This window comes from Podarcis cretensis (assembly GCF_951804945.1).
Source record: "Podarcis cretensis genome assembly, chromosome: 13".
Taxonomy (NCBI): Eukaryota; Metazoa; Chordata; class Lepidosauria; order Squamata; family Lacertidae; genus Podarcis; species Podarcis cretensis.
The window spans coordinates 10529439-10555326 of NC_137182.1; the positions used below are offsets into that span (position 1 = coordinate 10529439).

The 25888-nt window shown below is 44.3% G+C and overlaps 2 protein-coding genes across 4 annotated transcripts in view; one reads left to right on the forward strand and one right to left on the reverse strand.

Moving 5' to 3' along the window:
- Window positions 1–8812: 8812 nt before the first annotated feature.
- On the forward strand, window positions 8813–16577 carry LOC307201072 (histamine H2 receptor-like). 2 transcript variants are annotated; one of them, XM_079950205.1, is made up of 4 exons: window positions 8813–9030; window positions 11365–11687; window positions 12698–12874; window positions 15242–16577. In XM_079950205.1, exons 2-4 carry the CDS (start codon window positions 11416–11418, stop codon window positions 15903–15905), a joined length of 1113 nt encoding a protein of 370 aa, XP_079806331.1. In that variant the 5' UTR covers window positions 8813–9030; window positions 11365–11415; the 3' UTR covers window positions 15906–16577. The 2 variants fall into 2 exon arrangements, 1 of the variants encoding a protein (XP_079806331.1); XR_013832499.1 differs by lacking the exons at window positions 8813–9030; window positions 15242–16577 and having other exon boundaries at window positions 11580–11705; window positions 12698–12804.
- A 485-nt stretch (window positions 16578–17062) lies between these two features.
- Window positions 17063–25888, reverse strand: part of EIF2AK3 (eukaryotic translation initiation factor 2 alpha kinase 3) — a 46941-nt gene continuing 38115 nt past the window's right edge. For both annotated transcript variants that reach the window (XM_079949323.1, XM_079949322.1), the window contains exons 14-17: window positions 22968–23135; window positions 21436–21537; window positions 19543–19605; window positions 17063–18112 (exon numbers count right to left, since the gene is read on the reverse strand). In XM_079949323.1, coding sequence (XP_079805449.1) covers window positions 17948–18112; window positions 19543–19605; window positions 21436–21537; window positions 22968–23135 — 498 coding nt within the window. In that variant the 3' untranslated portion in view covers window positions 17063–17947. The remainder of the gene's footprint in view (window positions 18113–19542; window positions 19606–21435; window positions 21538–22967; window positions 23136–25888) is intronic.

Here is a 25888-nt window from a genome sequence, read left to right on the forward strand (position 1 = left end):
TAGCCGCTAAGCCGCTAAGCCGCTAATAGGGATGCTTCGCAAGACGAAAAAACCGCTAGACGAAGAGACTCGCGGAACAGATTATTTTCGTCTTGTGAGGCACCACTGTACAGTGGTACCTCGGGTTACATACGCTTCAGGTTACATACGCTTCAGGTTACAGACTCCGCTAACCCAGAAATAGTGTTTCAGGTTAAGAACTTTGCTTCAGGATAAGAACAGAAATCGTGCTCCAGCGGCGCAGCAGCAGCAGCAGCGGGAGGCCCCATTAGCTAAAGTGGTGCTTCAGGTTAAGAACAGTTTCAGGTTAAGAACGGACCTCCAGAACGTATTAAGTACTTAACCCAAGGTACCTTGTTTAAAGGAATCACAAAGCTGCTTTTCCAACAGTTATTAAGGCATTTTCTGTGTAATAAGCAGCCACTTCTGCAAGAGATGCTAAGACAGGGAATTAACAGAGGCTCATCGGGCACAGACTGAAATTCCCATCTCTTTCAGATTTAGCAACTGCAGAGCAGGAACGATCTGGATCAGGAACAGAACATTGGGGGAAGAGCTTGCTGCCACACAATTTTCTTTCTGCCCCCCCCCCCGCTGCTATTTTTAGAGAAAGTGTTTGTGTACCATTCTGAATGGACAGTCCTTAACAAGGCAAATAGTAGCAGTAAAGGCAGCAACCTTTACTGGAAAAATGGAATGGGGTGAAAGGGTTAAACTGCCCCCCACAGTCACAATGTAGCCCAATGTAATTTTTTTATTTGTGGAAGAGACAGCCATGGATTTGTGGTATCTCACATGGTTTGGTCCTTTGGCCTTGAGGTGTTTTTTGTGAAGAGCAAAGATTCATACAGTTACCTCCGAGGATGTGGACAGGCTGCTTGGATGAGCGAAACCTGTCTCCTTGACCATCGTGGCTCATAAAAGCAAGCCAGGAAGGGCTGGGTTAATGGGCTCTGTAGGGTGGTGAATGCTTCCCTCTGTGAGGGAGTGTTCCCAGGCCCTCTTCAAGAGGCCATTATCCAACCGCTTCTTAAAAAAACATCTTTGGACCTGGCCACTATGGCCAACCATCACTCTGTCTCAAATTTGTGAAGGGAGCTCTGTGGTGTGACAAAGGTTCAAAGCTCTCTTGTAGGGGGAGAGGGAGAAATCATTTTGCCTGGCAAGGAAAGGGAAGGACTAAGCTAAACAACAACGGAGGCCGCAACTACACTACGAAGGCCAGATCTGTTTTCAGTATTGTCGCTATCTCAGCAGGGGAGAACGTTCAGGCCATTCGTTTTATCACCTTTTAAACACGGAACTATTTTCAGATGTCTCCATTCAGCCATACAGGTGAAACTCGGAAAATTAGAATATCGTGGAAAAGCTCTTCTGCATTGCTCGGTCTCATGTCTCTCATCTGTCTCTTGGCAAATCTCTTTTCTGATGAGAGCAGCTTTTGCATCTCATTTGGAAACCAAGGACCCAGAGTCTGGAGGAAGAATGGGGAGGCACACAATGCCAGATGCTTGAAGTCCAGTGTGAAGTTTCCATAGTCTGGGTTGATTTGGGGAGCCATGTCATCAGCTGGTGTTGGTCCACTGTGCTTCATTAAGTCCAGGGTCAACACAGCCGTCTACCAGGAGATTTTGGAGCACTTCATGCTTCCTTCCGCAGACGAGCTTTATGGGGATGCTGACTTTATTTTCCAGCAGGACTTTGGCACCTGCCCACACTGCCCAAAGTACCAAAACCTGATTCAATGCCCATGGGATTACTGTGCTTGATTGGCCAGCAAACTCGCCTGACCTGAACCCCATAGAGAATCTATGGGGCATTGCCAAGAGACAGATGAGAGACATGAGACTGAGTGATGCAGAAGAGCTGAAGGCTGCTATTGAAGCATCCTGGTCTTCCATAACACATCAGCAGTGCCACAGGCTGATAGCATCCATGCCACACCGCATTGAGGCAGTAATTGATGCAAAAGGGGCCCAAACCAAGCACTGAGTACATATGCATGCTTCTACTTCTCAGAGGTCCAATATTGCTCTATTTGAAATCCTTGTTTTGCTGATTTCATTTAAAAATCTAATTTTCTGATATTGTTAATTTGGGGTTTTCATCAGCTGTACGCCATGATCATCACAATTATAACAAATAAAGGCTTCACATATCTCGCTTTGCATGTCTTTTTTTTAAAAAAATGATATTTATTAAAGTTTAACAATAAAAACATACACAAACAAAAAACAAAAAGAGACAAGTATAATTTCCATCCTTATTTTCTTAAACCTAATTTCCCCGACCTCCTCATACCTCCCCCTTCTGTATTCTAATTTCATTATCTAATCAGCAAATCCATTCCCTTACTTCCCATATTTTTTAATAATTCTATTCTTTTTCCATAATCAACACCCCTGAAAACCACATAATTTTTAAACCCATGTCAGTTCTAACCTTCATTAATTTTATAATATTTATTAAGATAGTCTTTAAATTTCTTCCAATCTTCTTCCACTGTCTCTTTCTCCTGGTCTCGGATTCTGCCAGTCATCTCTGCCATCTCGCTTTGCATGTCATGAGTCTATCTCATATATTAGTTTCACCTTTTAAGTTAAATTACTGAAATACATGAACTTTTCCACGGTATTCTAATTTTCCGAGTTTCACCTGTAATCAGCTCCGACATCACAAAAGAATGTCGTGATTTAATTTTGCCGACAACTAAATTGCAGCAACACGATAGCCCCCATCTTGCCATGTTTACCAGGACAGAAGTCCCACTATGTTTTTTTAAAGCTACTTCTGGCAGAAATGTGCTTAGGATGGACCTGTGTCAAGTGTGTTTAGAAAGAGACCACCCTTCAGAAATTATAGAATTGCAGAGTTGGAAGGGATCTGTTACGTACTAAGCTAGGGTCATAGAACAATAGGCAAGTAGGATCCTAGAATGCAACAACTGATTGGTCTGCAGGAAAAAACCAATCAGGCTCCAGGAGGGAAGCAGAATCAGCCAATCAGATGTGACTCATTGTGTAAATAATGTATATAAAAGCCTGAGGTTTGGGGGGCAATTCAATCACTGTTTTACAAGCTGCAACAAAGAGCATGAAATCACTACAGGACTCTGTAGTATATTTCAGGATCCCAAGAATCATAGAATCATAGAATCATAGAGTTGGAAGAGACCACAAGGGCCATCGAGTCCAACCCCCTGCCAAGCAGGAAACACCATCAGAGCACTCCTGACATATGGTTGTCAAGCCTCTGCTTAAAGACCTCCAAAGAAGGAGACTCCACCACACTCCTTGGCAGCAAATTCCACTGTCGAACAGCTCTTACTGTCAGGAAGTTCTTCCTAATGTTTAGGTGGAATCTTCTTTCTTGTAGTTTGGAACCATTGCTCCGTGTCCGCTTCTCTGGAGCAGCAGAAAACAACCTTTCTCCCTCCTCTATGTGACATCCTTTTATTATTTGAACATGGCTATCATATCACCTCTTAACCTCCTCTTCTCCAGGCTAAACATGCCCAGCTCCAACTCTAGTCCAACTCCTTGCAATGCAGCAATGAAAGAGGGGGAAAATATTTTGCCTTTTAAAATCCCATCATGGTTTCTGGTTCATTCTGCACTGCCAGATGCTCTCAGTTTCATCTTTTAAAATTATGAACCTTGAGAGAAATCAGGTTTGGAAGCCCTTCTATTAGATTTCTTTTGCTCCAAACATCCTGTCTTGCCTGCTTTATTTCAATTTCCTGTTGCATCTCTTTCGAGTTCATGCTATTATTCCTCAGACATGCTGGCATTTGTGCTATTCTTGGTTCTGTGAAGGTTTTTCTCCTCCACGATGCCCCTATTTCTGTTTCTGCTGCTTCAAAGTGGCCTTTAAATTATTGTGCGACAGTTAACGAAAGCTCTGTGCCAAGCTAACAGCTTTCTTCCTTTAGTTCTTCCTTCCACACCAGGGGTAGCTAACTTGCAGATTTCCAAGTAATGTTGGCTTCCAATTTTCCATCATCCCTTGGTTAGGACTGATGGGAGCTGAAGTCCACAATATCTGGAGTATATCATGCTGGCTCCCCCCACTCTGTTCACCCCTTGCCAATAACACACACAATATTTTGGGCAAGCAGCTAATTCAATTTCTTTTTTTAAATGTATTTTACTGGCTATATTAAGATGGCTGATCGCCGAAGAATTGAAACTTTTGAATTATGATGCTGGAGAGTCTTGAGAGTCCCATGGACTGCAAGAAGATCAAACCTCTCCATTCTGAAGGAAATCAGCCCTGAGGGCTCACTGGAAGAACAGATCCTGAAGCTGAGGCTCCAATACTTTGGCCACCTCATGAGAAGAGAAGACTTCCTGGAAAAGACCCTGATGTTGGGAAAGATGGAGGGCACAAGGAGAAGGGGACAACAGAGGACGAGATGGTTGGACAGTGTTCTCGAAGTTACCAGCATGAGTTTGACCAAACTGCGGGAGGCAGTGGAAGACAGGAGTGCCTGATGTGCTCTGGTCCATGGGGTCATGAAGAGTCGGACACGACTAAACGACTAAACAGCAACAACATATTTCATTTAAGCGGTTTTTGAAAATTCATTGAAAAGCAGGGTAGAAATAAATAATAAACCTTACTGGGGAAGGAACTGAAAGTCCTGTTGAGTTCTTGCTGGCAAGGCAGGAGTGAGTGTGGAGGAACGCTCATGTTCTCCTCCATCTATTTGTCGTTGGCATCCGTCTGCCTTGAGAGACAATGGTGTGTGCCTCCAGGGGGTGAAGTCAAAGAGCTGTGTATGGAGGTTCTGGGCCACCCATACAAACAAGACCCGCCCTGCCCGCCCCCCTTGGCCTCATCAATGTGGTACAAAGGAAAGCAGAGCAATATTTTGGCACCAGCTTGCCAACAACAGTTGCCTGAAGGGGACCTCCAAGGAGCCATCCCAACACTTTAGGGACTCCACCCCCGATTTGTGTAGGGTTTACTTCTGAGCCTTTTCTTCTCCTGAAGATGTCCCACAAGGCAGTGGAGCTTTAGAATCAAGAGTTTTCCTTCTCCTAGATGAGTCTCCTTGCCAGTTGACGAGCCCCAGATTCCCCTTACAATACAGTGGTACCTCGGGTTACAGACGCTTCAGGTTACAGACTCCGCTAACCCAGAAATATTACCTCGGGTTAAGAACTTTGCTTCAGGATGAGAACAGAAATCATATGGCAGCGGTGCAGCAGCAGCGGGAGGCCACATTAGCTAAAGTGGTGCTTCAGGTTAAGAACAATTTCAGGTTAAGAACCGACCTCCAAGAACGAATTAAGTTCTTAACCTGAGGTACCACTGTACATGCAGAAACCGCTTTCTGGACCGTTGGACCCGCTATTGGTCTCTCCCACTCAATCCCCTGGAGGCTGGAGGCTGTCTTCACATGAAATATCTGGTTTGGGGTATGTCAGGCAGCTGCAGGGATTTCAGATCTAAGCTGCCCTTTGCTGCCATGGCCTTTTGGCCCTACTGATGTCAGTGAAGTGATGCTGGTTCAGCGAGAACATCAGATCTTTCTTTCTTTCGATTTTCCATCATGTTTGTTGTTTAGTCGTTTAGCCGTGTCCAACTCTTCGTGACCCCATGGACCAGAGCATGCCAGGCACTCCCGTCTTCCACTGCCTCCCACAGTTTGGTCAAACTCATGTTGGTAGCTTCGAGAACACTGTCCCACCATCTCGTCCTCTGTCGTCCCCTTCTCCTTGTGCCCTCCATCTTTCCCAGCATCAGGGTCTTTTCCAGGGAGTCTTCTCTTCTCATGAGGTGGCCTTGGAGCCTCAGCTTCACGATCTGTCCTTCCAGTGAGGACTCAGGGCTGATTTCCTTAAGAATGGAGAGGTTTGATCTTCTTGCAGTCCATGGGACTCTCAAGAGTCTCCTCCAGCACCATAATTCAAAAGCACCAATTCTTTGGCAATCAGCCTTCTTGATGGTCCAGCTCTCACTTCCATACATCACCACTGGGAAAACCAATGCTTTAACTATATGGACCTTTGTTGGCAAGGTGATGTCTCTGCTTTTTAAGATGCTGTCTAGGTTTGTCATTGCTTTTCTCCCAAGAAGCAGGTGTCTTTTAATTTCATGACTGCTGTCACCATCTGCAGTGATCTTTCCGTCATACAATTTAATAAAAAAGAGAAATAATACATAAAGAAAAGAAACATTAAATCATTATACAATTTCCAAAAGAAAAAGAAAAACCATAAACAAAATAAAACGAACCCGCCACCCTGTTTGACTTCCCTCCACTGCTACTCATCTTCTCTAAAATCAATTTTAGCCTTATCATTGAATTCTGATTGTTTTTATTTTTTCTACATATACATATGTCATTGATAATTTATCATTTTGATGCATTTACATTCTGAGTCTAAGGATATTAGCATGTCTTTTTTAGAGCAATATTTTGTCATATAATCGTCAAAGCATTGCCATTCATTTTTTAGCTTTTTTTGACTGCTGTCGTATAGATGCTGTTCATTTAGCCAATTTTAAATATTCAGTTAATTTGAGAATCCATTCCTCCTTGGTAGGTAGTTCTTTAGCTTTCCATTTAGATGCTGTGGTGGTCTCATTTAAGAAAATTCTTTTTTCGATTTTGGTATTTCTTTTCCTAAAAGGCCCAGTAGGTGAGCCTCTGGTTTTTTCCTTAATGGGATTTTAAGCATTTTTTTTCCAACTCCTCAGCATGTTTCTATGAGGTGTGATCTGATAGATCCTTTGATCCATGGGATATCATTCCAGGGGGCCATACAATTGCAGCTAAAAGCATTCTGTTTGAATTTCCCAATGAAAATTTCTGCATTCTATTGTTTCTGACAGCTTTGCAGACAACCTGTCCTTGATTTCTTTCTCTGTAGTTGCAGTCTATCCCTGAATGAACCATCATGACGATATTTTAAAGGAAAAGATCCCTGAGCACTCAGTTTACAAACCGTCTCACGGACCATTCAGCTGCCCTGGTGCATCCATAGCAATTGTCCAGGTGCCACAACAAAGGATGGCGTTGCAATTTGGTTGGGAAATGGCCACAAACTGGGTCTTTTTTCCAAAAAAACTGAAGGGGACAGCAAATCCATTGCCAGAACAAATGAGTGTGAGGAGAAGCCAGATGGAGAACAGTCTGTTAAATAGGGAAGAGAACAGTTATGTAAATGATAAAAAGAAATGGTTTGCTTGATTTTATACAAGTAGGGTTTCCAGTAACAGGATGAAAGTAGGTAGTTTTAGGATTCTAAATTATCGATTGTGTTCAGTGGGTCTTGCTTCCAGATAACTCCAAAGGACTGGAGCACTAGCAGCTTATTTCCTAGTAGTGGGTTTAACTTAAATTTGTTATGAGAAACAGACATTAAAGGCGGCAAATATGAAGATGGCATTCTTCTCATATATTCCCAATTTGCAAGGAGTGTCTCAGTAAGTGGGCACATTTTTCCATTATATTTTTCACCCCCCCAAAAAAGAACCCCAGAATCATGCCCCCTCCTTATGGAAGTAAAGGGACCCCTGACCATTAGGTCCAGCCGTGGCTGACTCTGGGGTTGCGGCGCTCATCTCGCTTTATTGGCCGAGGGAGCCGGCGTACAGCTTCCGGGTCATGTGGCCAGCATGACTAAGCCGCTTCTGGCGAACCAGAGCAGCACACGGAAACACCATTTACCATCCCACTGGAGCGGTACCTATTTATCTACTTGCACTTTTGAGGCGCTTTCAAACTGCTAGGTTGGCAGGAGCAGGGACCGGGCAACGGGAGCTCACCCCATTGCGGGGATTCGAACCGCCGACCTTATGATCAGCAAGCCCTAGGCTCTGTGGTTTAACCCAGAAGCGCCACCCGCGTCCCCCTTATGGAAGTAGAGTGGTCTATATTCAAGGGCCAAACTACATGCTATATACTAACAGTGCTGTGTGCACTCCCAATTTCTTTGAATTTCTAGAGGAACAGGGGCATTTGGGAAGGTGCAACAGAGAAATGGGGTTCATTCCTTCCCATCAACAGCTCCTCTCCGAAATGTCTGGACACCCCAGGCTACAAGAGATGGGGAGGAGACCCTATTCTTGCTCGCTCCAGGTCTGACTCCAGTATCTATTGGAGTGGACAGGATACGGCCTTCAGGAGAGATCTCCAGACTCAGTAACAGAAAGTCAGCACACAAATTTCATAATTCTCTTCTCTCCCCATTCTTTTTAGATATATAGTCTGTTAAAAGTGTGATGCGGGTGGCGCTGTGGGTTAAATCACAGAGCCTAGGATTTGCCGATCAGAAGGTCGGTGGTTCGAATCCCTGTGACCGGGTGAGCTCCCGTTGCTCAGTCCCTGCTCCTGCCAACCTAGCAGTTCGAAAGTGCCTCAAAAGTGCAAGTAGATAAGTAGGTACCGCTCCGGCGGGAAGGTAAACGGCGTTTCCGTGCGCTGCTCTGGTTCACCAGAAGTGGCTTAGTCATGCTGGCCACATGACCCGGAAGCTGTACGCTGTCTCCCTCGGCCAATAAAGCGAGATGAGCGCCGCAACCCCAGAGTCAGTCACGACTGGACCTAATGGTCAGGGGTCCCTTTACCTTTTACTATTAAAAGTATGAGCCATTGTTTTAAACTAAACTTCTGATGTTGACAGAAAGACGGTGTTTGTGCATGTGAATTCAGGGAAACCTTTTGTGGCAAGAGGTCGTACCTTTGAGGGAAACAGGTCCTCTTGTGATGATCTGGTGTGAGTCACTTGAAAAAGTTGCTTGTATTTATACCTCCCAACCACCCGACTCTTCATCTTTTCGATTCAGCTGCCAGCATAGGAAGTGTAGGCAGTGGAAGTTTTTCCCCATCCTTTTTTCAAATGAGCGCTGGGAGAAATATCAGATTATAACCAACTCTGTTGCAGAGGAGGTGGATTAATCATGCACACTGGCTGAAAGAGATTCTGCTTTTTTCCAGCAAGCCAGAGAACTGTCTAGTACTGAAATCAGATTTTTAAAAATGTAATACCATCATTACCAAAGAGAGACAAGAGAAAGGTGAGTCGCCTTAGCATTGTGTTGCTGTATTTAGTTTCCCATCCCAGTGCTGATTTTATCTGGAAGTGTATTGTGGATATGTATTTTCCTTCTTTCAAATTCCGTCTGATATTTACCATACAGCTTTAATGGCAAAGGAGGAGGCCAGTTTGTAACAGGAACGTTGTACATTACAGGAATTTGTGTACATGTTGTTTCGATGTTATGTACTGAAAAACAGAAGATGAGCAGAGCTGTGCATTTTTAAATCAAATATCCAAAAATATGGGGCATTTTGACGGCTTCTAAAGTATATGGAAATTTTGCAAACATGCAGCTTCAAAGGCTGTCGTATGAGTCAGAAAAGAAGAACAAAAAAGAGCAAAGCTTAGAAGCATACATACTCTCAAAGGTCCAGCAGGTTTGGTGGTTGGTTACGGTATTTTGTTTTTTGCATTGCTCTCTGTCACTAATGTAGCCAGCAGTATTTCATTCGAAGGACAGAACTGTGTCTTTATTTTCCATCCAAATCTTGGAGCCAATCCTCCACGCTCTCCTGATCTGGAGGATCAACCATCTACAGCCTAAAAACACCTATTTTGATAGCCAAATTTTGATTGGGGTGGATTTGGTTCTGTTATTATTTTCAAGTATTATTTAGTGTTGTGCCTGCTCTCCCTACTCTGATGATGCTGTCCTCAAAGAGGAACAGTCATGGTGCCAAAGGCATCAGAGACGCAGTATTAAAGCACCATCTCCTCTCCCACAACAATAGCAACAAAATGGGAAAACAGAGTTTCCTTGCTCATCGTGACCGGTTCCTGCTGAGGAGGTATGCCACATACAGCTGACTGATTGCTGTAATTTGAAGCTTCTTTTATTTGGCCTTCCTTGCCGACAACTTTAAACGCTAGCTTGCACCTTTAACTAATGGATGAAGTGGCTCATTCACCACAAAAGTCTTTCATCCGTTATCCTGTGCACACTATGAATGTTGTTGTTGTTTAGTCGTTTAGTCGTGTCCGACTCTTCGTGACCCCATGGACCAGAGCACGCCAGGCACTTCTGTCTTCCACGGCCTCCTGCAGTTTGGTCAAATGAATAGATTCCTATGAATAAAAAGGTACAGTGGTACCTCAGGTTAAGAACTTAATTCGTTCTGGAGGTCTGTTCTTAACCTGAAACTATTCTTAACCTGAAGCACCACTTTAGTTAATGGGGCCTCCTGCTACTGCCGCGCTGCTGCTGCACTATTTCTCTTCTCATCCTGAAGCAAAGTTCTTAACCCAAGGTAATATTTCTGGGTTAGCGGAGCCTGTAACCTGATGCGTCCTTAACCTGAAGCATATGTAACCTGAGGTACCACGGTAAAGGTAAAGGACCTCTGACAGTTAAGTCCAGTCACAGAAGGCTCTGGGTTGCGGCGCTCATCTCGCTTTACAGGAAAAGGGGGCTGGCGTTTGTCCGCAGACAGTTTTCCCGGGTCATGTGGCCAGCATGACTGAGCTGCTTCTGCCGAACCAAAGCAGGGCACAGAAACACCGTTTACCTTCCCGCCAGAGCGGTACCTATTTATCTACTTGCATTGGTGTGCTTTCGAACTGCTAGGTTGGCAGGAGCTGGGACCGAGCAATGGGAGCTCACCCCGTAGTGGGGATTCGAACCGCCAACCTTCTGATCGGCAAGCCCAAGAGGCTCAGTGGTTTAGACCACAACGCCACCTGTATCCCCCTTTTTATAAATAGATAACAAGAAGTTGCTCAATACAGTGGTACCTTGGGTTACATACGCTTCAGGTTACAGACTCTGCTAACCCAGAAATATTACCTCAGGTTAAGAACTTTGCTTCAGGATGGGAACAGAAATTGTGTGGCGGCGCGGCTGCGGCGGGAGGCCCCATTAGCTTAACCTGAAGTGGTGTTTCAGGTTAAGAACAATTTCAGGTTAAGAACGGATCTCTGGAACGAATTAAGTACAGTGGTGCCTCGCAAGACGAAATTAATTCGTTCCGCGAGTCTCTTCGTCTTGCGGTTTTTTCGTCTTGCGAAGCACGGCTATTAGCAGCTAAGCGGATTAGCGCTATTAGCGGCTTAGCGGCTATTAGCGGCTTAGAAAAAGGGGGGAGGAAAAAAACTCGCAAGAACTCGCAAGACGTTTCGTCTTGCGAAGCAAGCCCATAGGGAAAATCGTCTTGCGAAGCACCTCAAAAAACGGAAAACTCTTTTGTCTAGCGAGTTTTTCGTCTTGCAAGGCATTCGTCTTGCGGGGCACCACTGTACTTAACCCGAGGTACCACTGTATATTGAATCACCTCTGTTAGTGAATAAAACAGTCTCCCCCACCCTCTTTCCACAGACTTGGCTTCGATGTCCTTGGTTTCTTCAGCTTTAAGCCCAACTAGAAGAGATGGATATAAATATCTCTTTACTATCCAATATCTGTTCAGCCACCTTGTCCTTGGTAAAAGCAGGCACCAATCAGACAGAAGCGGACATTGGATTCCAGCAGGTGGCAATCGGACTGATACTCGCTTTTATAGATTTGGCAACTCTTTTGGGAAACACAGTGGTGTTTATCTGCCCCTTGATGGAGAAGAGACTCCGAACAGTCACCTATATGTTTATCATGTCCTTAGCAATGGCAGATTTTCTCGTGGCGTGCCTGGTGATGCCATTTAGGTAAGAAATCTGACAAAGGTAAGCTGCTTCCTGGGGTTTGCGGTTTAATCTATTTTATTTTTTAAAAAATATTTTTTATTAAATTTTCCATTTTAACAATCCAATCCAATCACATTAAGTATTCCAGATTATACGAATACATATCATATAGTCCAAATATTCTGCCAAATTATAAATTTTTGTTGGGGCTTCCCATGCTTCAGGTTCAGTGGGGTTCTAATCATCTTATGTTTCTACTGCCTTAAGTTTCCAATAGTTCCGTCTTTAAATCTTCCTGTTGTTAAATCTTCCTGTTGTCTTTAAATCTTCCTGTTGGAAGCTCCTGCAGCCAATCGGAAGCCACGGAAGCCCCGTCGTATGTTCAGCTTCCAAAAATTGTTTGGAAACTGGAACACGCACTTCCGGGTTTTGATCATTCGGGAGCTAAGGCATTCGAGATCCAAGGTACGACTGTAAACAACTATTAGACTTTTAGAAGACATCTGAAGGCAGCCCTGTTTAGGGAAGTTTTTAATTTTTGATATAATAATAATAATAATAATAATAATAATAATAATAATAATAATAATTTATTTATACACCACCCATCTGGCTGGGTTTCCCCAGCCACTTTGGGCAGCTTCCAACAGAACACTAACATACAATAACCTATTTAACATTAAAAGCTTCCCTAAACAGGGCTGCCTTCAGATGTCTTCTCAAAGTTTGGTAGTTATTTTTCTCTTTGACATCTGGTGGGAGGGCGTTCCACAGGGCGGGGGCCACTACCGAGAAGGCCCTGTGCCTGGTTCCCTGTAACTTGGCTTTATCATGTTTGTAATATTCTGTTGGGAGCCGCCCAGAGTGGCTGGGGAAACCCAACCAGATGGGTGGAGTATAAATAATAAATTATTATTATTGGACTATGTTCGGTATTCTCCCCGCATAGGTGTGATGTGAAGGCTGGGAGGAAAACAGCAAAGTGGCCCCAGCCATCGACTTAAGCTTCATCTCTTGATCTCTCCTTTCAGCATCGTTTATGAAGTGACTGGCATGTGGATGTTTGGGAGAGAGTTCTGCAAAGTCTGGATCTCATTTGACGTCATGTTCTGCACGGCTTCCATCGTCACCTTGTGTTTCATCAGCCTGGACAGATACTGTTCTGTCGTAACACCCTATCGTTATTCGAAGAGGATGTCGCGGCAAAGGCAAGTATGTTTTGTCCCCTTTGTTGGTTAAGAGCTGCCGAAGCCTCTTTGGAAGACAGACAAAGCTTCTGTTGCAAAACCTGATTTGCAGGTTTTAAGGATTGAGAAAATGCCATTGTTGCTCTTGCAACTCAGGAGGAAGTGAAAACCTAAGAGCCATTTCATTAATACAGTGGCACCTCAGGTTACAGACGCTTCAGGTTACAGACTCCACTAACCCAGAAATAGTACCTCAGGTTAAGAACTTTGCTTCAGGATGAGAACAGAAATCTCTGGCGGTGTGGCGACAGCTGGAGGCCCCATTAGCTAAAGTGGTGCTTCAGGTTAAGAACAGTTTCACGTTAAGAACGGACATCCAGAACAAATTAAGTTCTTAACCCGAGGTACCACTGTAACTTTCGGCTTCAAAATATAAGCTGTCGTCAAATATACATGCAGTGTTGCCTCGGGTTAAGTACTTAATTTGTTCCAGAGGTCCGTTCTTAACCTGAAACTGTTCTTAACCTGAAGCACCACTTTAGCTAATGGGGCCTCCTCCTGCTGCTGCGTCACCGGAGCCCGATTTCTGCTCTTATCCTGAAGCAAAGTTCTTAACCCGGGGTACTATTTCTGGGTTAGCAGTCTGTAACCTGAAGCGTATGTAACCTGAAGCGTATGTAACCCGAGGTACCACTGTCTATGTAACTGTTTTATGTATGATATCATAAATAGCTTCAGGATTCCTCATAGGATGCATAATAATAATAATAATAATAATAATAATAATAATAATAATGTGCAGTCTTATGTCTGAGGGTGAATTGCATATATTTTGCCTTCATCGCCAGCTGGAAACTTGTATGGCCAGCCATGGGATCTTAAAAGGGTTCTGTGGTTGAGAAAAGGAGGCTGCATATCACTTAACTGGTTCAAAAACATTATCACTTAACTGGTTCAAAAACATCTTCTACAAAAATTGAATCCCAAAGCTAGTGAGCGATCTGCAACCCAAGAAGTTGGTGCTTCAAATCTTTTCTCTTCCAAGAAACAAAACAGGTGGCTTCAGACAAACTACTAAGCCTCAGCCTCCTTTCTGCTGTACTTGCGCAAAACTGACTCATGTGCAACCGTGTATATGTGCAGCAGCAGGAAATACATAGATGCAAACCAGGAAGTAGTGGGAAAGCTGCTGAGTCTTTGTGGCTTGCAAGGAGACGATCTCTCCTCCCCCGGAGCCGGAAGAGGACTTCAGTGAGGTGGAGGAAGCCCCAAAGAGACGGGAGACGCAGCAGGGCTTTAGTTTACACTGCTGAGCCCCCCTGCCTAGCAAGCAATGTGCGGGATGACGCGACAGAAACAGTCAATTTTCTGCATGGCCTCCAGACTAGTTGCAAAGCGTTATGTGGGGAGTGGGAAAACAGGGAAACAAGGGGCGTTTAGAGGCTTGCTCCCCACTTGAGGGGAGTTGTAGGGACGCGGGTGGCGCTGTGGGTAAAACCTCAGCGCCTAGGACTTGCTGATCGCATGGTCAGCGGTTCGAATCCCCACGGCGGGGTGAGCTCCTGTCTTTCGGTCCCAGCTCCTGCCCACCTAGCAGTTCGAAAGCACCCCTAAGTGCAAGTAGATAAATAGGTACCTCTTTATAGCGGGAAGGTAAACGGCGTTTCCGTGTGCTGCTCTGGTGCCGGTTCGCCAGAGCAGCTTCGTCATGCTAGCCACGTGACCCAGAAGTGTCTGCGGACAGCACTGGCTCCCGGCCTCTAGAGTGAGATGAGTGCACAACCCTAGAGTCTGTCAAGACTGGCCCGTACGGGCAGGGGTACCTTTACCTTTTACCTTTACCCCCACTTGAGATTTCCCTTATGTGCGTAGGGGCCCAGAACGTGACCCCTGTGTAAGTGGGGAGAACGCCTGTATAGGATAAGTAAAAGCAGCAACAACTTTACTAAGATAACGTGAACATCCTTGAACATTCTAAATCAGTCTGTACAGTGGTACCTTGGGTTACATACGCTTCAGGTTACATACGCTAACCCAGAAATAGTGCTTCAGGCTAAGAACTTTGCTTCAGGGTGAGAACAGAAATCGTGCTCTGGCAGCGCGGAGGCCCCATTATCTAAAGTGGTGCTTCAGGTTAAGAACAGTTTCAGGTTAAGTACGGACCTCCGGAACGAATTAAGTACTTCACCCGAGGTACCACTGTGTATGACAAATATTCTAATGACAATAAAGCAACATTTTCCTTTTGGCAACCTGGAGCACAAGCATGCATCAAAAATCCTGATCTTTCCTCATTTTCCATCCGCATTGGCTCATCTTCAAGCACCAGTTACAGCAAGTGGGGTGTAGCAACAGGTATCCCAAGAATTCTTTTCTTTTCTTTCACAGGTGCATCATAATGACCTGCGCTGTCTGGATCTATTCTTCCTTGATTTCCTTTTTGCCCGTCATGAAAGGCTGGAATGAGATACCCGGTGTGGATTTTGACGCGAGCAAAGAGTGCGTCTTTGTCACCAACTGGGTTTTCGCCATTGTAGCTTCAGCTCTGGCCTTCTTCATCCCCTTCGCCATCATGTGCAGTATGTACTTCTTCATCTACCGCGCATCCAGACTCAAGGCCTCCCGCATCGTCTCTCAGACCCTCGACCTTCACTACCACCCACAGAGTAAACGCCAGAACAGCCTGCAGCTGGAAAACAAGGCAACTCGCACCATCAGCATTCTCATCTCAGTCTTCGTACTCTGTTGGCTGCCGTATTTTGTCTTCAACGTATGGTTGGCCGCCAAAGGGGCCAATTCCACCAGCAAAGTTCTTGTTGGCACTTTCAAGATCATCACCTGGCTGGGCTATTGCAATTCCACAATCAACCCGATGCTCTATGCTTTCCTCAACCGGGACTTTCAGCGAGCTTTGAAGAAACTGCTGGCCTGCAGGTGCGGGTCTCAAGTGGACATGGGCGAGGATATCGTTTCGATAGTGACGTTCACAAAGACAGCTCAAGACCCCAGAGTGCAAGGGGAAAGAAGATCTATGTTCTGCAACTCTGAATAAGTCTTCACACATGTGGGGCAGGAGGAGAGTCACTGGAATCCTTCACCATCCAGTATGGGAACGCTAGATATAAAATGGATTTTGGGCTGGACTTGTATTGCAAAACATAAGCATGGTGAAGTTTTTTCTTGTCCAGCAAGTGAATAGCTACAGGGGGAAATAGCTAGAATATGCCGACAAAAGAAGCCATTGATTATTCTAGCCAGGGCTGGATTCAAGCCCTTTCAGTGCCAAATGTAGCAGAGTACCAGTTAGATCCATTAAGCTACAGACCTGGGTTTTAGCTTTCTATAAAACACAGCCATTCTGAAAGGTTGTCTGCAACAGCCTTTGCCACTACTGTTATTCCCTTTGGCTCAGTTTCTCCACCGCTATTTTCGATGCTGTCTCCAGCTTAAATCACCGCTTGAATCAATGGCTAGGTAGGGTTGATATTCCTTTTGTCTGTTTTTGTTCCTCGCTAGTGTACTTCTTAAACCTCTGAAGGGACAACTGCAGTCAACTTTGAGAATCGGTGGTCTAGGATTAACCACAAAATCAAGACCTTTCTGGTCAACCCCCTGGTCTTAGTAGGCATGTTGGTGTTCAGCAGAGACTATATACCGTATTTTCTGCTCTATAAGACGCACCAGACCACAAGATGCACCTAGTTTTTGGAGCAGGAAAACATGAAAAAAATATTCTGAATCTCAGAAGTCAGAACAGCAAGAGGGATCGCTGCGCAGTGAAAGCAGCAATCGCTCTTGCTGTTCTGGCTTCTGGGATAGCTGCGCAGCCTGCATTCTCTCCATAAGACACACACACATTTCACCTTACTTTTTAAGGAGGGAAAAAGTGAGTCTTATAGAGCAAAAAATATGGTAAATTGCATTATACTTCGTAAATGGCAGCAGAAATCAGAATATACTGTCTAGGATTCAAAAGGTCATGTGTGCTACTGGATGTTTTCAGTTCTTCTTCCTATTGCAGCCTGCAAAAAAAGAGGTTAGTATGGCTTAGGTAACCCTCCAGAGTTAGGTACAATGTGATGGATGCGATCCATCTGTGAGACAGAGAAATATTTGGCAAAGATGCATGGCTCTTTGGATTGCAGCCAATGGAAAACGGCAAAAGGAGTTACACTGGTTATTATTTAAGGGGAGGGGGAAACAACTGCATCTAAATAAAAAAAGACTTTATTAAATCAGACTTGAAAAAAGTCACAGTAATTAAATGCACCTAACAATTGTTCCAAGTGCATACTGTACACCGCCAACCCAAATGGATTGATCTTGCCATTTTATAAATAAAATTAACATATTTACAGTGAGAAAAGGGTGTTATTAAGCAATAACATCCTGGTAAAGAAATGTGTCAGAATGATTACTACAAGCCTGCAAGATTACAGTGGATGCTACATCCAGGAAATACAAAAAAATAATAATGAATTAATGCTTAATTTGTTATTGTTGTAATTTGAACCCAGGTTCAACCAGATTTTTATTACTAAATCTTCTTCCATCTTCATCTAAACACCTTTCAATAACTTCTATTGTGTAGAAACAAATCACCATTTGCTCTAGAACTGGCTACCAATAGTAAAACTATTCTTACTTTATCCTCCAGGGACAAAATATAGAGGTTTTTTTAAATATATTTTAAGCTTGTTTTAAAGGTCTTCATGTCTTAAATGAACGTAATCAGGACCTAGATGTCAGAGTTAGAGAGACCACTTGGTTCTATAAAAATACAGAATTTAATTCTATTTACATAACAGGCATCCTTTCCAAATTCCCTAGAAAATATTAGCACAATCCACACACCAAAGGGTGTATCGCAGCTAAGGTAGGCCAAGTTATGGTGTGAAAGTCATCTGAAAAGCGTTAAACAGAAACGATTAGCTTCGTCCCATGATAATTTTGTGCATAAAACTGAAATGAGAAAATAAAGCTCTGAGCAGGAATATTCCAGTGACATTGCTTAATGCTGGATTATCCTGCTGGGTGACCGCTCCGAGATCTGTCCAGTGTGCTCATAATAATTGTGCCATCTTGTTTACTCAGCTATCTTGAATGCTTCATTCCGGATGTACTCATTGTCCGTGACCTTTGCCTGAGCACAGGCGTTGCTGGGAACTCGACGTCTTCAAATAAAGGGTTTTCGATGATGTCTGCAGCCTCTGGTCTTTCCGTGGGGCTTGGAGACAGCATGTGCTTTACCATTGCATACTAAATGGAAAATAGGGGAAATCTGTGAGATTTTAGACAGTGGAGATGTTTTCAGTTATCCTCAGGGCCCAGCTCTAGTCTGCCTCCCGACTACAGTGGTGGCCCGCAAGACGAACGCCTCGCAAGACGAAAAACCCGCTAGACGAAAGGGTTTTCCGTTTTTCGAGGCGCTTCGCAAGACGAATTTCCCGATGGGCTTGCTTCGCAAGACGAAAACATCTTGCGAGTCTTTCCCCCTCCCCCCCCTTTTCTAAGCCGCTAAGCTGCTAATAGCCGCTTATCCGCTAAGCCGCTAATAGCGCTAATCCGCTAATAGGGATGCTTCGCAAGACGAAAGAACCGCTAGACGAAGAGACTCGCGGAACGGATTCTTTTCGTCTTGCGAGGCACCACTGTACAAAAGAAATGCAAAGACTCTCTTTGCACTGCGTTTGAGAAGCAATTTGGGCTCATCGAAACCACAATCTTTTATTTTAAAATTCCAGTGATTAAATACGTATTTTACTTATTATTTACTTCTCTTGGAGGTCTTAAGACTCCTTTTTTCCTTTGCAAAACTCTAAGGGATTTTTTTTTTAAATGAACAATTTTCTCAATGAAATGAATTATAATTAACTTAAGTTTTTGCCCAACAGAATGGTAGGGAGGTACCTGATATTTCCATCTCTGAAGCTAAGATAGAAAACTTGATAGAAAACTGCTTGTGGAACCCACACAAACTGATTTAATTAATATTAAGGAGAGCTGATGGGTTATTTGGTTATATAGCTTTTGGGTTATTTGGGTGTTGTGTGGACACAGTGGTGTCTAGCCCCTGTTAAATTAATATCCTAGATTTCTCAACTTATTTCTATAGGAAGCATTTAAAAATATTTTATTATATGCCCACTTACTTTTTCCCTGCAGAGATTTTGTACCTTAAGGACAACCTGAGTCTACTGATAACTCCTCCCTTGTGTGTGGGCTGGTGCAGTTTTGATTACATAAGCATGTGACTGGGAATACTTAATCGGTAATTAAAAGGACTGGATTGCTTGTGCATAGCAAATAAAAGGGTGGGCAAACACATTCCTTTTAATGTGGTGCCAGGCTTAAATAAACGATTTAACAACACACAGTACTACTGTTAGGAGAGCAAGCATAAACCAGAAATGAAGCCCAAATAAGATGCAATGGAATTCCTTTCAACTTTAATTTCTTATGGACTTATTTCATTAACATCAATTGACGTCATGATAAGTTGTTCCCCTTTGAAATCACAATAAGGCATGTGAATTTTCTAACAAAGTGATGCACCACCGTTATTTATTTCAGCTTGTTAAAATGTTATCCCCCAAGATAAAAAAATAAATTCCACAGCTTAAAACTATACTCCAAGCAAAGTTTGAAAATAAACCACATAACCAAACCAAGGTTATATTAACATTTACCTCCTGTGGATATTTCTGAATGAAAAGTGGAGGGAAAGTCAAGTTCCTTACTTCGCTCAATGTCTGTAACAAGAAAAAAAAAATTAAGCCTTTGTATTGTCATTTGAAACATTGTTCTTTACAAGCCATACACTTGCTTTAGCTTGAAGCCCTGAACTGTACTTCTTTAGATAACAAAAGCAGAAATCACATTTTCACAGTCCACAGACTCATGCAGATCTTAAACTATGTAAGCTGCCCCGCATTTCTAGCAGTGCCGAGGGCCTTCTGGCGGTTCCCGCCCTGCGAGAAGTGAGGTTACAGGGAACCAGACAGAGGGCCTTCTCGGTGGTGGCGCCCGCCCTGTGGAACGCCCTCCCACCAGATGTCAAAAAAATAAACAACTATCTGACTTTTAGAAGACACCTGAAGGCAGCCCTGTTTAGGGAAATTTTTAATGTTTGTTGTTTTATTGTGTTTTTAACATCCTGTTGGGAGCCGCCCAGAGTGGCTGGGGAGGCCCAGCCAGGTAGGCAGGGTATAAGTAATAAATTTATTATTGTTGTTATTATTATTGTTGTTGTTACAGCACTACCTCTGTTATTTATCCCATCACACATTAAGTTTTAGATTGAAAAGCATCGGAGTAGGGCCTGTCAGTTGGAATTCTGTGTGCCAAAGGGTCTGCCCTGCTACTGAAACAGCAAATATTTAACAGTATGGAGAAATTATAGAAGTCATGAACATTTCTATCTGCACAGTTGTATTAAAATACTCCAGTTATTTTATGTCTTCCTAGATCGGGGTAGGCAACTTAAGGCCCAGGGGCCGACTGCGGCCCAATAGCCTTCTCAATCCGTCCCGCGGACGGTCCAGAAATCAGCATGTTTTTGCATGAGTAGAATGTGTCCTTTTATTTAAAATGCATCTCTGGGTTATTTCTGGGGCATAGGAATTTGTTCATTTCCTCCTCCCCCCCCCCCAAAAAAAAAATAGAGTCAGGCCCACCACATGGTCTGAGGGACGGTGGACTGAAAAAGGTTGCTGACACCTGTCCTAGATACATAAAAATGTAAGGTGTCATCACACTTTGCAGTTCATTTGACTGCCAATAGGTGGTCACAGTAACTGCCATGGATGCTGTAGTTCAGATTCCTGCATTGCAAGGGGTTGGACTAGATGACCGCTGGGTGGCCCCCATCTCTACAATTCTATGATTCTATGGATGGCCAACCCAGGAGAGCTGTTTAATGAAGGGGGGGAGCAGGCAGTGTGCTGGATCCAGTATCTCTCCCCACCCCCATTGAATGCTTTTGGGTTTGGTACACATTTCAGCTTCCATGGAAGCTCGTATCCCTTTTATATGTAACATTTGGGGGTTTCCCTTTAGTGGACAAACATATTTAAAAAAGAAGAATTTACAAAATCAAGACCAGCAACTACCAGAGCAAAGGCCCATTGTTATGCTCCTTATTTTGGGGTGGTGATGGTGGAGAGAGCATTACACAGAAGCATTTAAAATGTACCGTGGGGATAATTATGAAAGGTCACAACTTGCTTCTGGTGCAAGAAAGTTTCCCAAAATAGGTATTGCAACCATCATTCCCTTTATATTGTACAAGCTTTCAAAAGTGTACAATACAAAAAACTGATATGAAAACCAGACCCAACTTGGACTGTTTGAGCATTTGGCGTAGTCTACAATCTACATGGCAACGTACTTTTACAGGTGTCCCTGCCTATAGTATCTCCAGAACACCTGAGGTGTATTTAGTTTGCTTCTCCAGCGATATTATAAACCCACAACTCCATGCCAGTAGTATTCTGCACACCCAACTTTTATCTTATTGCTAAGCTAAAATCTACTTTCTCACTGGGAAGAGAGAAGGATAGCTTCTAGCAGGAGGTACCTACCCTGACTCTCTCCATTTGAGTGCTGAAAGGGTAAAGGAGCTCAAACAAGATCAGCCCCAAAGAAAAGATATCCACTTTGTGTGAATAAGCGTTTCCATAGACCTAGAGAATTCAAGACAAAAAAAGTCGTAGTCAAGCAATTGGATCTTTTGAACTCATACAGGCCACAATTATTCCTTCCTACACCTGTCTCTGACCAAACCCAACAAAATATACAGAATTGGAGCAAACTGTGTATCAGCTGATATCTAATCATCTTTAGCTGGTTTTAATAAATGTTAATGGATAATAATTTCATCGTAAGACACCACAATTAGTTGAAGAGCATGAAAATGGTACAGACTTACTATGCCTGTAACTCAAAAATCTACTTCATAATAGCGGCCAACTAATACATGCAACAAAATTGAGGAATGTGGGAAACCCCTTCACACATATACACCAACCCATGAATGGTGTGTATTTTCGAATAAAACGTTATTCACAACAGCAACCCTTCCCTCTAATAAACTGTAACCAAGTGGCACCAACTGAGAAGGTATTGGGATGTTCAGGGGTACCATAAGGCTGCAGAGATATGAAGCATCTTTAGAAAGAACCCTAAGGGACTCCAGCTCAAAACAGACCAATGAGGACAGAGCATCCACTAAGAGTCTCTTGAAGGGTGAACGGATAGCAGGGACGGGATGGACTATCAGGCAAGAGGGCATGGCTGGCTGGACAGGAAACAGGGGCACTTCACACTGCAATATTTTATTGCAGGCCACACTTGCAAATATCTGTTCCTTGACACCCAATACAGTGCTCACTGGAAGGACAGATCCTGAAGCTGAGGCTCCAATACTTGGGCCACCTCATGAGAAGAGAAGACTCCCTGGAAAAGACCCTGATGTTGGGAAAGATGGAGGGCACAAGGAGAAGGGGACGACAGAGGACAAGATGGTTGGACAATGTTCTCGAAGCTACTAGCATGAGTTTGACCAAACTGCGGGAGGCAGTGGAAGACAGGAGTGCCTGGCGTGCTCTGGTCCATGGGGTCACAAAGAGTCGGACACGACTAAACAACAACTGTCTGAAAACACGTAATGACGCCCAGAAATATTTTAAAACATTATTCTACATCTATAAAAAGTTGAAGTTATATGATTCTCCAGTGTACAGAATTTTTAAAAACCAGCCACCAACGAATGTAATGAAAGCCAATATAATATTTAAAGCCTGAAAAGGTTACACACACACCACACACAGTCTCAGCAATCCTCACTACAACCTTGTAGATGGCTCAGAAATATTATTATTTTTATTTATTGAATTTATATACCACCTTATACCCGGAGGTCCCTATTCCCATATTGTAGAGGAATGCTGAGACTGGAAAAAAAGAGTTGTTTGTCCAATGTCACTCAAGTCAGCTTGTACCTGAGACAAGATAAAAAAAAAAAAAAACAGCTTCCTGGTTCACAGTAGCATCTAGGTTTTCAAAATTAAAGTGGCATTTAGCTCTGCTGATAAAACCAAGGCATAGAGCGCACCTGTTCTGGGCTCATGTAGAGCTTGGTCCCAACTTGCCCCGTGTGCCTGTCATAAGCTGGCATTGGTGTTAGAACAGAGTTGTCTTCTTCGTCTTGGTCCATTTCAGTCACGAGCCCGAAATCCCCAACTTTCACTATGTCATCCATTGTGAAAAATATGTTGGAGGGCTAGAAGAAAAACAGATCCGGTGAGCAGGTGGAGGACCAAGTCAATATATTAAGTAAGACCTAGCTTGCTGTCCACATCTAGCAGGTCCTGTTCAATTGCGTCAATACATTTTCCTAATTTGCTGAGCCCTACAACATTTGGGATGCGGGTGGCACTGTGGGTTAAACCACAGAGCCTAGGATTTGCCGATCAGCGGTTCGAATCCCCACGACGGGGTGAGCTCCTGTTGCTCGGTCCCTGCTCCTGCCAACCTAGCAGTTCGAAAGCACCTCAAAGTGCAAGTAGATCAATAGGTACCACTGCAGCGGGAAGGTAAACGGCGTTTCCGTGCGCTGCTCTGGTTCGCCAGAAGTGGCTTAGTCATGCTGGCCACATGACCCGGAAGCTGTACGCCGGCTCCCTCGGCCAGTAAAGCAAGATGAGCGCTGCAACCCCAGAGTCGGTCACAACTGGACCTAATGGTCATGGGTCCCTTTACCCTTACCTACAACATTTGTGGAAGATAGCCTTTGTCTACCCAAAACGTAAAACACACATGTGCTGATCTGAAAGCCATCCTGAAGATTCTGTTGACTTTGCTGCAGGACAACAGCTTCAAAATAAAATAGAAGCGGTGGTGGCACACTTTATAGCTGTAAAGCAGAAGCAGAGTGCCCCACAGTGACAGAATTATGCCAGACAAGGATAGTATTTTGATGGGGAAGTGATGTGAGAAGCACACACCTTTCTCCCTCTTCCTTCTGCTTGCCGTTTGCTCTGTGACTGAAACTCCTTGGTTTCATTGGCCGGATTGTACCTGCGCTAAAGCTCACAGAAGTGCAACCAAGTCCTTGAAGGAACTTTCCCCCTCTTTTGAGAGCACATCTGCCACCTTTCTGCCTTATGTCAACCCCCAAGGTGGTTCACATTAAGAAGCTGCCACTGCAGCTGGGGGCAGGATGGGGGAGATCAAGGGTAAAGTTATCCGAGTTGCCAAAGCCATTGCTGATCCCTGCATAGCCTTCTCTTCAGTGGAGGGCAATGATCCTTGAAGGCAACTGGAAAGGTTGCAGAAACCAAAGGAATCAACAATGCTCTCAACTGAAGATGATTGCCGCTGCTCCCACTTAAGCTGCGGTGTTTTTGGTAGAAGTGTTTTGCCTTGGTTTGTTTCTTGGCCACAAGGGACCTTCTGACCCCTGAATGGCCTCTGCTGCACTGAAAGTGGTACATGACCAATGGACAGAAACCAAGGGCATGGTGTATTCAACATCACCCTTACACATTCTTAATATTTTTCCCAAGTATTAGATTAAGGCCTTAGCACTGTGGGTTAAACCACAGAGCTTAGGACTTGCAGATCAGAAGGTTGGTGCGGGGTGAGCTCCCGTTGCTTGGTCCCTGCTCCTGCCAACCTAGCAGTTCGAAAGCACGTCAAAGTGCAAGTAGATAAATAGGTACCACTTCGGTGGGAAGGTAAATGGCATTTCCGAGCCCTGCTCTGGTTCGCCAGAAGCGGCTTAGTCATGCTGGCCACATGGCCCGGAAGCTGTATGCCAGCTCCCTCGGCCAATAAAGCGAGATGAGCACCGCAACCCCAGAGTTGGCCACGACTGGACCTAATGGTGAGGGGTCCTTTACTTAAGTGCGTAAGCCAGAAATAAATACTCTAGTGCCCAATAAAATGAGGAACCTGCTATTACAAGTTTTGGGATTGTAGTCAACTTAGTTCTACTCAGAGAAGGCCCACCAAGTAGCATGCATTGAATGGGTCGACTCTGAATTTGACTAAGCTCCCTCTTAAATCAGACTGCCTCGAAAATACTCCTTCTCAGATTCTTTTCGGTTTATAGACATGCTAGAGGATGAAGGGACATGCGAAGATATACAAAGGGGAACAAGTGAAAGCTTAAGCTGCCTGTGTAACACACATCTACAACTAATGAACAGGAAGGATGCTCTGACGCAGGTAGAATGCACAAGCAGAAATAATCATATGGAGAAAGAAATCTGAACGGATGTAACCAATTGCTTCAGATCCTATCAAGTACATTTCAAAGAGAACAATGGTTTCTTAAGGTCAGGTCAGAACAGCAGTTCCTTGAAAAGTTGTACAGTTGTAAAGGTAAAGGTAAAGGTACCCCTGCCCGTACGGGCCAGTCTTGACAGACTCTGGGGTTGTGCGCCCATCTCACTTAAGAGGCCAGGGGCCAGCGCTGTCCGGAGACACTTCCGGGTCACGTGGCCAGCGTGACATCGCTGCTCTGGCCAGAGCCAGAGCCGCACATGGAAACGCCGTTTACCTTCCCGCTGGTAAGCGGTCCCTATTTATCTACTTGCACCTGGAGGTGCTTTCAAACTGCTAGGTTGGCAGGCGCTGGGACCGAGCAGCGGGAGCGCACCCCGCCGCAGGGATTCGAACCGCCGACCTTTCGATCGGCAAGCCCTAGGCGCTGAGGCTTTAACCCACAGCGCCACCTGCATCCTGTACAGTGGTACCTGGGGTTAAGTACTTAATTTGTTCCAGAGGTCCGTTCTTAACCTGAAACTGTTCTTAACCTGAAGCACCACTTTAGCTAATGGGGCCTCCCGCTGCTGCCGCACTGCTGGAGCACGATTTCTGTTCTCACCCTGAAGCAAAGTTCTTAACCCGAGGTATTATTTCTGGGTTAGTGGAGTCTGTAACCTGAAGTGTATGTAACCCGAGGTACCACTGTATCTTAAATCAAACGGAGTGAGGTTGCACAAGGAAGATGTAGCAACTACTGTGGGA

Excerpts from the sequence above, each read along its gene's own strand:
- LOC307201072 (XM_079950205.1), top strand. The coding sequence starts at position 11,416 with ATGGATATAAATATCTCTTTACTATCCAATATCTGTTCAGCCACCTTG. Across the intron at positions 11,688-12,697 it reads TGCCTGGTGATGCCATTTAG|CATCGTTTATGAAGTGACTG; the intron begins GTAAGAAATCTG and ends CTCTCCTTTCAG. Across the intron at positions 12,875-15,241 it reads AAGAGGATGTCGCGGCAAAG|GTGCATCATAATGACCTGCG; the intron begins GCAAGTATGTTT and ends TTTCTTTCACAG.